This window comes from Protopterus annectens, chromosome 1.part0 (genome assembly GCF_019279795.1).
Source record: "Protopterus annectens isolate FY-2018-M chromosome 1.part0, PAN1.0, whole genome shotgun sequence".
NCBI lineage: Eukaryota > Metazoa > Chordata > Ceratodontiformes > Protopteridae > Protopterus > Protopterus annectens.
In genome coordinates this window covers 89,802,978-89,817,649 of record NC_056725.1, presented here as the reverse complement: position 1 = coordinate 89,817,649, position 14,672 = coordinate 89,802,978, and the positions used below count along the sequence as shown (strand labels likewise).

Genomic DNA, 14,672 nt, shown 5'->3' with positions numbered 1-14,672 from the left:
ATGATTGGCAGTAGATTTTTATGTGCCGAGTTGCTGGCCCTGACGTACAACCTTCAGCAAAGGTACACCCATTCACGCATGTCTCCACACAGAAGACGCTCTAGCTAAGAATCGATCAGGACAACGCCTTACTGTGAGGCGACAACGCTACCGCAGCACCACCAGAATATTGTTTGTAATTTACATTATGCATGTACTCTATATAGTGAGTAAGAAGTAATGCCAAGAGTGACTCTGCATATAGTGGTTACATTTTAAACAGCGGTTTAAAGTCCATGAGAAGAAAAGGTACTGGAGTGAGAGGGTGGAGGGTGTGGCGTGGGTGGAATGGTATAGTAATAGGAGGGAGAAAGGTTTTAACTTCATTCAGTAAGTGTGATTTGTGGTTTTGATCTCTTATAAGTTTTCCTTGAGCTGCAGTTAAATTCTATACTTTGTTCTCTGTCTTAGTCAATATTGTATGAACATTAATTAAAGACAAACAATTTCTTATTTGAAAGACATTCACCTTTTACATGGAATTTGGTTGTATTCACATGGTTATATATTAAAAAAGTAATGTTTGCTGTTGTGTAACTGTTTATAACTACAGCTAGCAGACTGCATTCTGGCTAACTTGTCATCTGAGCAAATTTGTCAAGGAATTCAGTCTCACAAAATGTGGCTTTATATGTTAGCCATTGTCATGTTTTGTTATTAACTTAATTTGAGTTACACTTCAGTGGAACATTTCTCACTTGTACTGTCAAGGAGAAGTATTCAACCATACAACAAGTACTTGTTTTACTTTTGTCCTGAGATCAAACAATTCAGATATATGTACTGTGTGGGTAGTTTGGTTTTGTTTAATTTAGTTTGAATAATTTGATTTAGATGCTGCGTGTAATCCTGTGGCACTTTTTCAAATACATTTAACTATAATCTGATTTGTTGACATAATTTGAAGCTCTTCATACACTAAGACCGTTACTTTAACCCCTTTGGCCTCTTTATTTTGACCACAGAATGCCTACTTCGGTAGATTAGTATGATAATGTTAGTAATATGGAATGTTTAAATAATCCAGTGTTTATTGGCTAGGGAAAGACTCTTATTTCTTAAGCTTTGTAATTTATCTTGTATATGTGCAGACAGGTGATTTACATTCTGTAGTGCCTTAACTGTTCGAAATAAGTGATGTGAGAACATCTTCTCATTGCAGTCTTCTTCCATTCCATTACTAGATCCTTGACTCCTTAATAATTCCATGTTAACATCAAATAACCTAATTCCAGTCGAAGCCATTTTAAAGTAATGCCAGGCTGTGCAAATGCAAATTAGGAAATTCAAGCACGAGGGTAATAAGTGTGATATTACAAACCTACTTTAATTTTAGATAACTGCTGTAAAACCTTGGAAATTTGAAAATGTTTATTTAACATAAGGGGTTAATAAAATAGCCTTATATCTATTATTTTAGATAAAATAATGTTTTTTACCAGTTGTTCTGGTTGAATTACGTCCGTGTTTAGTTGCTTTCATTTATTCAGTGTTTACACACTTATTCCAGTTGAGGTTCACAGCTCAACTGCAGTGTATCTTAGCTGAGGTGTCATTGGAGAGAAATTAAGTTAAAATGCAATGTCTTCTTTTCTCTTCCTTTCCTACACATTTGAAAGCTGCATCTAAGCTTACTGGAATCTTTAACAGAAACTGTACCATTTGTAAGATATCTTAATAGTGACAAAAGAGAATTGTATTTATGCTGTTAATGAATACAGAGAAGTCAAACTCTCTTCTGCTGGGAAGAATAACTCTACACAGTTACGGCTTACTTGTTCTTGAGTTAGTGACATTCAGGTCACTTAGGTTGTATTACTTAGAAAGGTTTCCTTTTAAGTATTCTGTTTGTGCCACTCATTGTTTTTGTGCAAATTTATATACCTGGACATATTTAACATGTAGTTGTATTGTTTATTCATCTCTAAGATTTGAAGCTAGCATTAATATATTATGCATTATCTTAGAATATAACATTATTTAACACTACAGGTCAGCAAGCTGCTGGTGTCTGCCTCTAACTGGTCAGACTACTCTGGCCATTACCACTTTTGTTTAGCATTGTTTGGTTGTTGCTGTAGATAGCACTGTAACTGAAGGGTCCCTTGGCCCATTCTAGGGTGGTGGCAGATCTGCTTTGCTAGGATGAAAGTAGTGAGGAATTGGGTAGTTCTGGTAACCTTTCCTGGGTAGTGTGTATGTGTATGTGTGTGTGTCTGTGTGTGTGTATGTGTATGTGTGTGTGTCTGTGTGTGTGTGTATGTAGTAATGTGTTTGAAAGTCAGTTGCCACAGGTAAGGGGCACTGAAGAGACTGACATTTAACAATTACAAAGGGCAAGAAAAGGGCCTGGGATGATAGGCTAAAGACTCAGCTCAGTGTGTGGTCAGTATGTTTGCAGTCCTAGACTGGATGTGGATTTTGGAGACACACCCAGGGCAGCAGTGCATATTCCCAGTTTGTTTTTGTGGTCAGGTTGCATTTGGTGAATTGGTTGCTGATTAAGTTTTGTCTACATCTTTTGTAGTCTTCAGCCTTTTTTTAATTTCTCCAAATCTTTTGGGTTTTTAATACCATGACTGGAATGGACCCCATTCCTAAATCAAAGTACGATTAAAGTTCATGAAATTAGAATTGTTTCAATCTTTGATGTCAGCCATAAGTGCTCTTTGCAACACCTGCAATGTGACCAGTAATAACTCCTTCTACAATTCTTATGGAGTTACATGTATTGGTAACGTATCTAAATATGATTGTAGATTATTTTTATTATAAGACCCATTGCTCCTACTACTATTGAGACTGTCTGGGTATTTTTCTTCCACATTGCTCTTGTTTCTGCCTGCAAATCCTGATATTTTATGACTTTGTCTCTCTGTATGCAAGACACTATAGTCACTGGGTGTAATGATTTCAATGACCATTTTAATGATCAGTGCTTCTTTTTGTCTTCTTTTCATGGACTACTATATCTACTTTTCTATTATCTATCTTTTGAACTGTTGGTAATGGATGATCCCATGTGATGTAAACTTCACCATCTTCTATTATGCTTTGTGGCTCATGTTTCCAGTGTTTTCCAGCCACTTGCATACATACAAATATTTCAAGCACGGGCATTAATGCCCTTCTAGCTTGCCAATATACCAAACCACTTGTTCCCATAATAAGTGTCCAGGCTGTTCATAAAAAAACTAGTACCATAATGTTTGCACATTCCCCAGTGCAACAATCTTGCCACATTATGCCTTTCAGTATACAGTCCTTCTGCCAGTAGTATGTCACAACCAACAATGAGGTGTGTGACTGTTTCCAATTCGGTTTTACAAAACCTAGGTTTGTCTTTCTCCCATATGTTCAACGGACTTTGTAAACCTTGTATGCAGCCCACTATCTTGGGCCGCTAATATTAATCTTTTGATTTGAGTTCACCTCCCCTTAACCACTCCTGCGTTCGTTATCAATATGCGGCTATTCCAGAGGTTTTCTGTATTTGCATCTGTATTTGCAACTATATTTATGCATTTTTCACATTTCTTGCCTTGTCATCTGTGTCCTTTACCTTATATTCTTTCTTTTGTTTTTTGGCACATTCAGTTGGTGCCTGATTTTTATCTACTAATGGTTTGATTTCCATTCCTGCTTGACACCAGTATGCTTCTGCTAGATTAAGCAGAGAAGTAATCTTAGATTTATTCTCCTCATGTTTCAAAACTTTCACTACGTTTGGGTCTTGTGAGGTCAGCAGATGTGTGTGGAGTCCAGTGATTGCAGATCTATATATGTAATCAATTTAAAGCAGGCCCATAACTCCTTCGGAATGGGGAATATGTAATCTTGGTATGCACTGATTTTTATAAATTATTTGGTGAGCTTGACGCATCCTTCTTGTTTTCCTGTCTAATGTAGCCAGCATACTTTGGGGCTGGTCAATCACTCCAAAACTGCAAGTTAGGACTGGAAGAGCAAACTGGTTTATAGCTTGGATTTTGTTCCTAGATGTCAATGCTGTTTTCAGGATTAATTTAAGTCTTCTAAAGTATTCCTTACTAAGTTTTATTCACGTTTGTTTGTGTTTTATTGTTGATCCTTCATCAATTCCCAAATATTTATACACTCCTTCTTGCTCAAGTTCTTTTTTATCACATTCTTGTCCCAAACTGATGTTTCTTGGTGCTGCAGTTTTCCTGCTTTAAAGGTTGCTTTTGCACATTTATCAAGACCAAATGACATTCTTATATCATCTGAAAAAGTTTTGACAACTTGCAACTGTGCTTTCAGTTCCTCATCTGATGAGCTATGCAGTTTTAAATCATCGACAAAGAGAAGATGAGAAGTCTTTGCACTTTGTTGTTTTCTAGGAGCCAAATTATAGCCATGGCCTAAGCTGTTGAGTAAACCGCTTAATGGATTAAGGGCAAGGCAGAATAGTAACGGTGACATAGTCACCCTGGAATATCCCCTTTTGAATTTTTATCCCTGGGATAATAATTTGTCCTTTATCATGGCTTAATTGCAAAGTGGTCTGCCACTGTTTTATGGTCACTTTAATGTAGTCGATCATTATGGGGTTTAAGCACTGTTTTATCCATGAATGAGGGATACTATCCAATGCTTTTTTGTAGTCAATCCATGCCATACTTAGATTCTTCCCCTTTTTACAGTTCTCCACTGTGACTTTATTTAACAACAAATGATCCTTTGTTCCATATGACTTTCTTTTATTGCCCTTTTGTTCTACTGCCATAATTGAGTTTTCATCTAAATGATTATAAACTGTCGGCATCATTTCCCTTGTATAGCTTATACGTCGTTCTTCAGCCTTTAAGGCGACAGTGGTGTAACTTGAGACCATGTCTCTAGTGGCTGTCAGACCTAAATGTGAACACAGGAGTAGATCCAAGGCAGTGATGCTGTTGAAATCTTATCTGCTTTGACATTTGGCAGTAGTTAGGATAATAGAAATAAGCTTATTTAACAAGTAAAGCAGCTTTGTTGACAAACGTGTATTGCATGTACGTGTGCGCCCTCACAGTCACAAGGTAAATGTATACGTTTAGTTTTTTGCACCACAGTTATTTTATTTTGTAATTAGAATTAGTTTTAGCACAAATGGCAGAAGTGAGTATTGATGACTCTGCTAAGATTTTATTGTCACAGCTGACTAGGGAGTGTTAAGGTAAAAGAATCCCATGGGTCAGTTTGTCCGTGGAAGACATGGTAGTAGCTTTGTGTGCAGCTGGGATGCAGCCCACTAAGTCGGGAGACAGTTTAGCAGGTGCAGTGAATGTGCAGGAGGCAAATTGAGGAGAAACAAAGCCAACCCTGGGGATATCAAAGTCTTTTTTTGAGTTTGATTGAACTGGAGATGAAATATCTGGAACTAAAAGTAACTGAGAGAATACAGCAGCTAGAGGCAGATGAAAGAGAGGGTGAAGCAGCAGGATGACAAATAGAGGCAATCAGCTTTATTCAAGGGCATCTGTGTCATGTGGAGGAAAAAAGAGTCCTAGATGCTTAGGTCAGTGCAAAATGTATCCCACAATGTAAAGAGGGGTTATGTTAATGGCATCATTAGGGCATTAGAAAGGCTGTGTAATCAACACCAAGTTGATTGAATGCGGTGAGCAACTCCTCCTATCATGAGCAGAGCCATACATGTACTTTTTCATTAATAGCTCATAGGGAAGTACAAGGCTAGCTGCCCTTGTGGGCCATTTTAAGCCTAGCCAATTTCCCTTTCAGAGTAGAGAATCAAACCCAGTACTTTGTCCCTGTGAAGTACACCTTAACCATTATACCAAGCACCAATCCGTCTTGGTTGTTTACATTATGCTAAGGTTAAAGACTGTTTAGTACATGTTTTACACTGACTTCTGAAGCTTATAGATAGAAATTTAGAGACCACAGAAGAAAAGCAGGTAAGTGTGAGTGAATATATTGCAGAAATCAGCACTTATTTTCTCTGGTGAGTGAATGCATTGAAGGTCACCACATATGAAGTGCTTGCAGGTCTTTTGGTAATGGAGCAAGTCCTCAGTACTCAGAAAATAAGGATCTGGTTGGAGACTGGGAGTGTAGAACTGCTGTGGAAATGGGGTAGAAGGGGAGACCATCACCTGCTCCTGTAGAGTTCTCTGTAAGTCACTAAGTGTATACCTTTTATAAAGCCTTCTTATTTCTTGGTACACAACAGTGAGTTTGACAATAGGTGCACGGACATTCCTCTCTCTGTTTCTCTCTCTATAGAGATGTGTGTGTGTGTGTGTGTGTGTGTGTATATATATATATATATGTGTGTGTGTGTGTCTGTATATATATATATATATATATATATATATATATATATATATGTGTGTGTGTGTGTGTATATATATATATATATATATATATATATATGTGTGTGTGTGTCTGTGTGTATATATATATATATATATATGTGTGTGTCTGTATGTATGAATGTGTGTGTGTGTGTGTGTGTATATATATATATATATATATATATATATGTATATATATATATATATATATATATATATATATATATATATAATATGTTTACCAGAGTAATGCAGTGGTCAGTAGTTACCAATTTCAAGCTTAGCTCTGGTGAAATACAAAACATTTCACAAATAAAAAAGGGGGGCAGAAATATAAGCAGTAGCCGAGAGTTCAGATTAGGTACATAAAATGTATAGTAATCAAGCAGAGTGTAATGTACAAAGTGTGCCAGCCTTCATTAACTCTGTGAAAGGAGTTGAGAGGAGAGAGGGATAGTCTGTTGGGTGATAATGTGCTCTTGTGAAGCAGGAGCATTTGGTGTGAATGAAGACATGCATTTGGAGTAGATGTTGATTTCCTAAACATGGTGTTTTACAGAAAAAGTCCCAGATTGTGATTGGTGAAGAAGGTATATTCAAAAAAACCCAGACAGAACAGTCCTGTTATGGATCAACTAATATGGTTAGAACATGTGTTAACTGTTTTAATTTACATTGCGTCTTGTGTTAACATTGTACCAGTGGAGGTTTTCTCCCTCGGCCTCAGCTGGAAAGGGTTTCTATTCCCAGTCAAACTTCCCTCGTCAACAAATGAAAATAAATAAATAATTTGCTGTATATTCTTGTGTAATTTTACTTCACAGATAAATGCAGATGTGGGTAATTGCGCTGTTTTAATAGCACGTTAGCACTTCAGCCAGTAACACAGAAAATTATTGCATTACCTTTGCTATTCTGTACATACTTCAGAAAGTCAGATGTTACATCTTTGCAATTCCATATCTAGAAAATTGTTGTTATAAAGCTGCTTAGGTACTCTGCACTGCTTGCCTAATATACTGTTGTACATTTATATCTTAAGGAATGGGAGATGGAACTTGGATAAAGGAAAGGCTGCCTCTCATAATTTTCCCTTTACTAGTCATCCTTTTATTACTGCTACAACAGTGTACTGTACTTTTAGCTCTTATTAATTCAGTTATATAGTCATCAGGTCTACAGATGAGAAGCATACTAACCCATTGTCTCACCTTATTTTAGAAGATATTTATCAGTGTTTTTACATTGGCATTTTCACTCGCAGTATGCAACTGCTTGGTTTAAACCTTATTGCTTCAGCAAAAGTAATCATTCAGATCTTCATAAGTATTCATTTTTGCTACATATACACCCATCCTAGTTTTTTACTTGCTGTATTTTTGCAAGTATGATTGTATCATTTACAGCTTTACAGTTACATATACTTGTAACAGTGTTTAAAAATGTACTTCTCATTCTGCTTAATTTGGATATTTGCTTATATGTGGACTTTTGTTTATACATCGTATGATCAGAGCAAGGAGTACATTGCTTCTCTGAAAAAAAATCTCCGCTAGAGCCCTGGCAACTGAAATTAAAGTGTGTTGTATTTTTTGTCATAGATAACCATGTACAAAACGTTTTTTTTTTTTTTTCTTTTCAGGCTTAGCATACATTTGTGAAGGTTTAAAGGAACAGAGGAAAGGATTGGTTACATTGGTCTTATGGAATAATCAGTTAACTCATTCTGGCATGGCATACTTGGGCATGACACTAGTAAGTAGAGTTTGAATTATGTGTAGATTTGGGTTTTTTTTTCTGCATTGTTGCACGTTGTGAAATGGGTGGAAGACCGGATCACATAAAAAGTCATTGTTCCAAAGCTGCTTCCTACGCAGCCAGCAGTGCATCATTAAAGTCAGTCTTTTACCCTGCTTTTGGGTGGGGAGGAGTGAAGTGAAGTTGCATTAAAATGCCTTGTACTGCTTACTCTTTCAGAAATTCTGTTTGATATTTTTGGTTTATTTAGTGCTCTTAGAGCCTTTCTGCTGTGAGGCAAGGCATTTTGAAAGTATACTTTGGGGAAAAGAAAGCAACTGCTGGGTTTCTTAAAGGAAATTTATAATGAAGTGATGGTCACATACTGTTGAAAGATTGCTGGGTTTTGCAATATTGAATTAAGTTGTGAGTGCAGCGAACTTGATATTTTACTCAGCTTCATTTTATTTTATTTTTGACTGCAGAAGATCGATTCCATCTGTTCTCCTTCATAACTGTTTCCATCTATCTGATGTTTTTCAGAAGGTTTTAACAGATAATTCTCCACTACACATCCCAGAATTAAGTTGCATTGGTAATTAATTCTCTCAGTGAAGGACTACATTTGAAGTCATCATCAAGTTGCTAACAAAAGTCTGATGTCTGTGAACCTTTCTCGAATCTCTGTTGTTCCTCTTCAAAGTAATCTGTTCAAACCTGTCATAGTTTTATACCTCCAGATATGTCTTCTGTATCCCTTCTTGCTCCTGAAGAAAGAAGCCCCATTTTTGTGGTGTTTGTTCATATGTAACATTCTCCATTCCATTTTTCTGAACTGTTTCCAGTAGACTGATATCCATTTGCTTGAGTGACCTCTTTATGTTGGTACATTACCTAGTATGAAGATACTTCAGCACATTTTATAAAGTTGAGTGTACTTCTTCTTCACATGGTGAATCAAAATCTTTAATAATGTAGTGTAACATTCTGATTGCTGATGCCATAGCCTTCTCATTCTGTTCTTGGAATTAATTTTTGGTCAAAGTAACTTGGACCATTTTCCTTTTAGCCTGCAGAACGTCTTGTCAGTAACTTGCACCAGAATTGTTATGATCTAGCTGCAAAATTTTGCACTTGTCACTGTAAAATCTAAGTTGCCACTTAGCTGCCTACTTCTTTAGTGTTTACATATCTTTCTTTAGACTGTTTACTCAGTCCTCCTCTGTTGCACCATTTTTTGTCACCTGTAAAGGAGATGATTGTATTTTCAGAAACCTCAGATATGTCCAGCACAAAATGCATTGAATAATACTGGCTGCATGTCTACTAGTCACTTTTGTTACACCTGTTGATGTTGCCTGCATATTAAATTGTTGATGATTCTGTAGCTTTGTCTTAATCTGCTCTCTTAATTTTGAGGCCGTCTATAACTCCCCCCCCCCCCCAATAACAACCTTGTCTGTGGAATCGAGGCAAATGTCTCAATGTAATGCAAGTAATCTAGATCTACTGGAATTTCTTTGTTAAGATTTAAAACAGCATCACATTTGTTTGACAACTCCTTTTAGATACACAACCAGACTGATTACTGTTGTGTTAGTCATAGAAGTCCAACCTATTTTCAGTCCTTTCTATTGTTTTACCTGCAGCCACTGTTAGACTGGCTTGTTGTTTTGTGTACTATCCCCCCCCCCCCCACCCACTGTTAGTAATCTGTTGATCTCAGCTAGTAGTTCTGAAGGATTTCCTACCAGATTCTTGAGAACGCTTGGTACTGATTCATCAAGCCCCTTCACTTTTTCCTCTTGTAATGCAACAGTCCCCCCTTTGCCTTCATCCTTTCAATGCAATTTGCAGTTTACTCCTCATCCTTACAGAACAACCCGTCTTCCCAACTTGGCATCCTGCCTTTTTCTTCTCTAAAAGCTGAAGCAGAATGTTCTTTCAAACATCTATTGTTTTCTGTATCCTTCATTAATTAGTCTTGCTAAACCTGCATATTACTTCCTCTTTTCTGCTACATACCTAAGAAAGGTATTTGATTTCTTGACTCATTTTGCCACCGTTACTTGTTCCTGTATAGATGATCTTATTTCCCTTGTTTTCCTATTCCATGCGTCATTATGTTATGCCACAAAGTACTTCTTAACCCATCTTGTATGTTTTACATGTCCTGTCTTTTGCTTTAATTGCCTGTCACATATTTCTGTGATTGTACATGGTTGTTTTTCCAGTTTGTAATCTGTTTACATTCATAACTTTAAGCACTGCATCTGTAATGCTTTCCCACAACCAGTCTGGTGGAGTTGAGGGAAAAAGCCTTTTCTATGACCTCAGCAACCCAAGTTCAGTTAGTAGCTCACCTGTCTGATGGTGGTAGCAGGGATGATGGGTGTGCTGGAGATCTCTTTGCTAAAGCTCTGTAGGAAGCTGAAACTCACAGAGATGATGCTCAGCTGAGTGGGCAAGAGAAAAGAGCAATTGCAACTGACCATGTGGGCCTGGAGGCAGTCCAGGGGGCTTTATCTATTCCTCATTGCCTCACCCATCCTGACAGAGTTGTCTTCAGCACGTGTCATCAAGCAATTTTTTAATTAATTAAGCACTGATGTAATCCAGTAAGGAACAATAATGATTGGTTGATGAAGTAACAGCAAAGGTATTTAAATGTAGAAATGGCTTAGCTTTTTTAACAGTCTGATGAAGCATTCGAGCGAATGTGAAAGCTACTTCAGTGTGTTTAATAAAAGGTCAAGCTTCTCATTGTCGTGTTTTGCCTCAAGAAAAGGTTATTTGGATTTTGAAACTGCATTTTGCTTGAAGCACTTTACCCTTTGTGATTAATTCATTTTGCTTGCATCGGGGGGGGGGCATTAGGAGTAAGAAAAAAGTCCTCATACACTTCATAATGGTGCCACTACTCCTCGTAGCCCAACCCTCGCTCCCAGGAGTGAGAAAATTACAAAAATCAAAGCTGAACCCTCACCCTGGGAGAAAGAAAAAGCCAGCTGAGTGTGCCAGGTGGGAGGCTTGATGGTCAGAAGAGATACTGGACCAAAAAAAAACTCTTTTCATAATTTATTTATTCCCATAGTTGCCACTAATCCTCATTGCTAACCTTTTCCCCCAGCATAACAGAAGCCAGTCTTCCAGAATGTCACTAATATTTTAGTGGAATGTGGATTTCCATTACCTGTCACTATAAACTACATTGTCACATGGTTTCTGTGGCCAATGATGCTTCTACTTAACTCCTCTGTTACACTATAAGTGTTAGATCAGATATTACCTAGCATTTTATCTTTCTTTATAACTGCCCTGCACTAGCTGAGTGGACTTATCTTGGTAAAAAAAAAATGTCAGTCATCACTGCTCTTTGCAACACAGAATCTCCCAGCTCTCAAAAGACAGTATCAGGTCTGCAGTCAGTAATATTCTTCTTTTGTTCGCAGCACATCTTAATTCTTTGACATCCTTCTTTTTTCCCTTGCAGCACCTTTTATTTCTTTTAATGTCTTTCTTCATCCTTTCTTACTGTATATGAGGTTTATTCACTGCAGCAATTAACTGTCTCTCCTATTACCCCATGTTACCTTAAAGCAGAGGAAGTAGGACAGTTAACTTTTGTTTTGGCCCTTGACCATTGGTAATTGATAATTATCGTGTGATGATACTCTTTCCTGTCTCACTTTGCATTTGATGTCTTCTTTTACAAAAGTTGAAGTATCTCATTAATCCATTATTTCTGTCTTTCCTAAGCAGCTGATTTCCAGGCATCCCCATTTTACGTGGGTTACTTGGCTAACATTGAGCCAGGTGTGTTGACAGTGGTATTAGCCAATCAGTTTTTGTTTAATTTGTTTGGTTCCCATAGTGTGACTTGATATTGAGATAGTGGAACTTTTGGGTGAAAGAGAGTTTCCCCTTATCCCAAATGTTTTATGATCTCAATAGTATGTTAAGAAAAATGAAGGTGTGGGAGGGTTTAAAAAAAATGTTGGAGAGTGGATTTCTAAATTAAAAAAAAAAAAAAAAACCTTTTTTGCGTTTTGATTTGAAAGTGGAGCCTGCTGTCTTCTACTGACATAATAAAAAATGGCACATCTGAATGGGCTGCTTGCTTCTTTCCCATGCTGATGATTTTATTGGGAAGGCTGAAAGGGCGTTTTAGGGACCATGAATGTTCATTATAAGGATCACTTCTGTAGTATCGATCATAATGTGTTGGAATTACTCCACAGCTGAGGTTCTTATATCTGTCCTAACTTACAGAGTCTTGGATATCTGCTGCACATGGTCACTGCTTCTTATGCCATGGATGTCAGTAGGGCATGTTGTAAAGGGAAAATGCACCTGCACCATCTCCACTTGTTTATTTTGTTGTATGAGTAGTTGGTTCTCAGTCCTTTGGCGCCATTCATTTGACTGCCATAGCTGGGATAAGTACCCTTTTGGGATTCTTTGTACCTTTTATAGAGTTAATATATTGTTATACTTTTTTTTTCTTTCTTTTTTTTTTTTTTTGAAGTGCGACTCAGGCATCATTCTGAGGCAGTAGTATTCCCGTAGACCTCTGCAGAATTAAGTGCCACATTGTGGTCATTTGCTGGTCGGCAGATAATGGCCAGCATGCCCTTCATGCTTCCAGTGGATACTCTTCCTTACCAGATATTCCAGTGACCTTTGTTCATGATGCTGCTGGCCCTGTGGAAGAAACATTTGCTTTTAGCAGCGAAAATCTAGACTTTATCCAGCCAGACTGACGTATGGGGTTCCTGTCCTGCCCAATGCCTGTGTCAGTCTCTGATGTGTGTGATTATAGGCATTTCAGTAGCAAATATTTGGCAACATGGCAAATGGTACATGTTCTCCTTTCCCTGCCAAATGAAACCTGTATATCTGGGATGGCTCTCCTCACTAAGAGGAGGAAAACCACCTACTAATTGTTGTCTGGCTCAGCCATGGGTGAGGCCGAGATTCACTTATCAGTTGTAAGTCTTTATCTTCAGACCATTTCTCCAAAGACCATGCCCTTTGCTTATACTCTTAATTTAATTCAGAAGCAGTTGCAATGGTAGACGTGGAACTTTACAGATCTTGTAAACATTTCCTGGATTTACTATGCATTAAAGAATCACAGCTGACTACTGATAATCTAATAATAAATGCATTCTGGGATACCTTTGAGAGCTCTTCGTGAGTCACGTACTGAGAGACTGCAGTGACTAGGAAGCCGGATCGCTTCTTTTGGATGATGAAAAAGTGTAAAAGTCTGTATGAGAATTGGGTAACTGATCTTGCCACAAAGTCAACTGGACACAGAGGATCAAATTTGGCATCTGCTAATAATACATCACCAGTTGACAAAGTTGTACACTGGACAAATCTGGCAAGAACGTTTGTGCTTCTGACATGCTAGGAGGCAGAGCTGCTAATTGTCGAACCCACATGTTTCAGTACGAAGGAGATCTTAGAGGACAGATTGAGGATAGGTGTGCAGCCTCAAAGCATCATGCCTTGAAACTGCTGCAGACTTCCCTGAAGTGTAACAAGCATACTGTCACATTTAGCTGCAGCACTGTTGATGTCTCTGCTTTTGTGATTGCCTCAGGCTTTGTCAGCTGCCATGCATGACTGTGGATTCAGCCATTGCATATGCATGTCAAGGAGCAGCTCTTAAAGTGCCTTTAAACAAAGTTTTTTTTTTTTTTTCCTGGACTTCCTTGACAACGTCTGCTCGAGTCTATGGTTGCTCAGATGGATGTACAAGATCCCACAGCACTTATCAAAAAAAGTAGAGGGTCCGTTATTTATATACAAAAAGAGCTCTTATTTACAACATATTTATAAATATACAGATTTACAAATCTATTCATACATATTCATAATTTCCTTACAGTCATACTAAATTTTCATCCCTGTTAGACCCCCACTCCTTTTTCCTTAACCAATGTCTGATTTTAATTAATATTGTTGCTAAAATCCGTATACTTTCGGCTTTTTCCCGGTAATGGGTCACCACAGCGGAACTCCGATCCGCTAATGATTGGCAGTAGATTTTTACCAAACGCCGAGGTGCCAGCTCGACGCTCAACCTTCAACAAAGGCACGCCCTTTTACGCACGCATGTCTTTCGAACGCTATCCAACTACGGGGAGGACATGCAGACTCCACACAGAAGGCACTCCCAAGCCCATCCGAGAATCGAATGGGAGAACCTCTTGCTGTGAGGTAACAACGCTACCGCCGTACCACCGCGGCAGTGCTAATAATTTCATTTATTCTTTCATTCCGTATAACCCATATGACATAAAATAACTTTTTATCTATTCTTTTAAAGTATGTTTTACTTCTATTCTTATAATATATGTATCTAATTATATCCATGTTTAATTTATCTACTTATTTTATATCTTCAAAAAAAATCTTAAAACACATGTTCCGTAGTTGTTTGTTCTTGACAATGTAAACATATTCTGTCACTTTTCTTTTTATATGGCATATTTCATTTGCTGGTAATTTATCTAGTACCACTGTACAAAAAACAAATCTTGACATTCTACTTTATTACACCAT

At 37.7% G+C, this 14,672-nt stretch overlaps 1 protein-coding gene across 2 annotated transcripts in view; it reads left to right on the top strand.

The window, feature by feature from the left end:
- The window catches only part of PPP1R37 (protein phosphatase 1 regulatory subunit 37), a 1,521,445-nt gene that overhangs the window by 989,234 nt on the left and 517,539 nt on the right, over positions 1 to 14,672 (top strand). For both annotated transcript variants that reach the window (XM_044086439.1, XM_044086507.1), the window contains exon 8: positions 8,002 to 8,114. In XM_044086439.1, the coding sequence (XP_043942374.1) occupies positions 8,002 to 8,114 (113 nt within the window). The remainder of the gene's footprint in view (positions 1 to 8,001; positions 8,115 to 14,672) is intronic.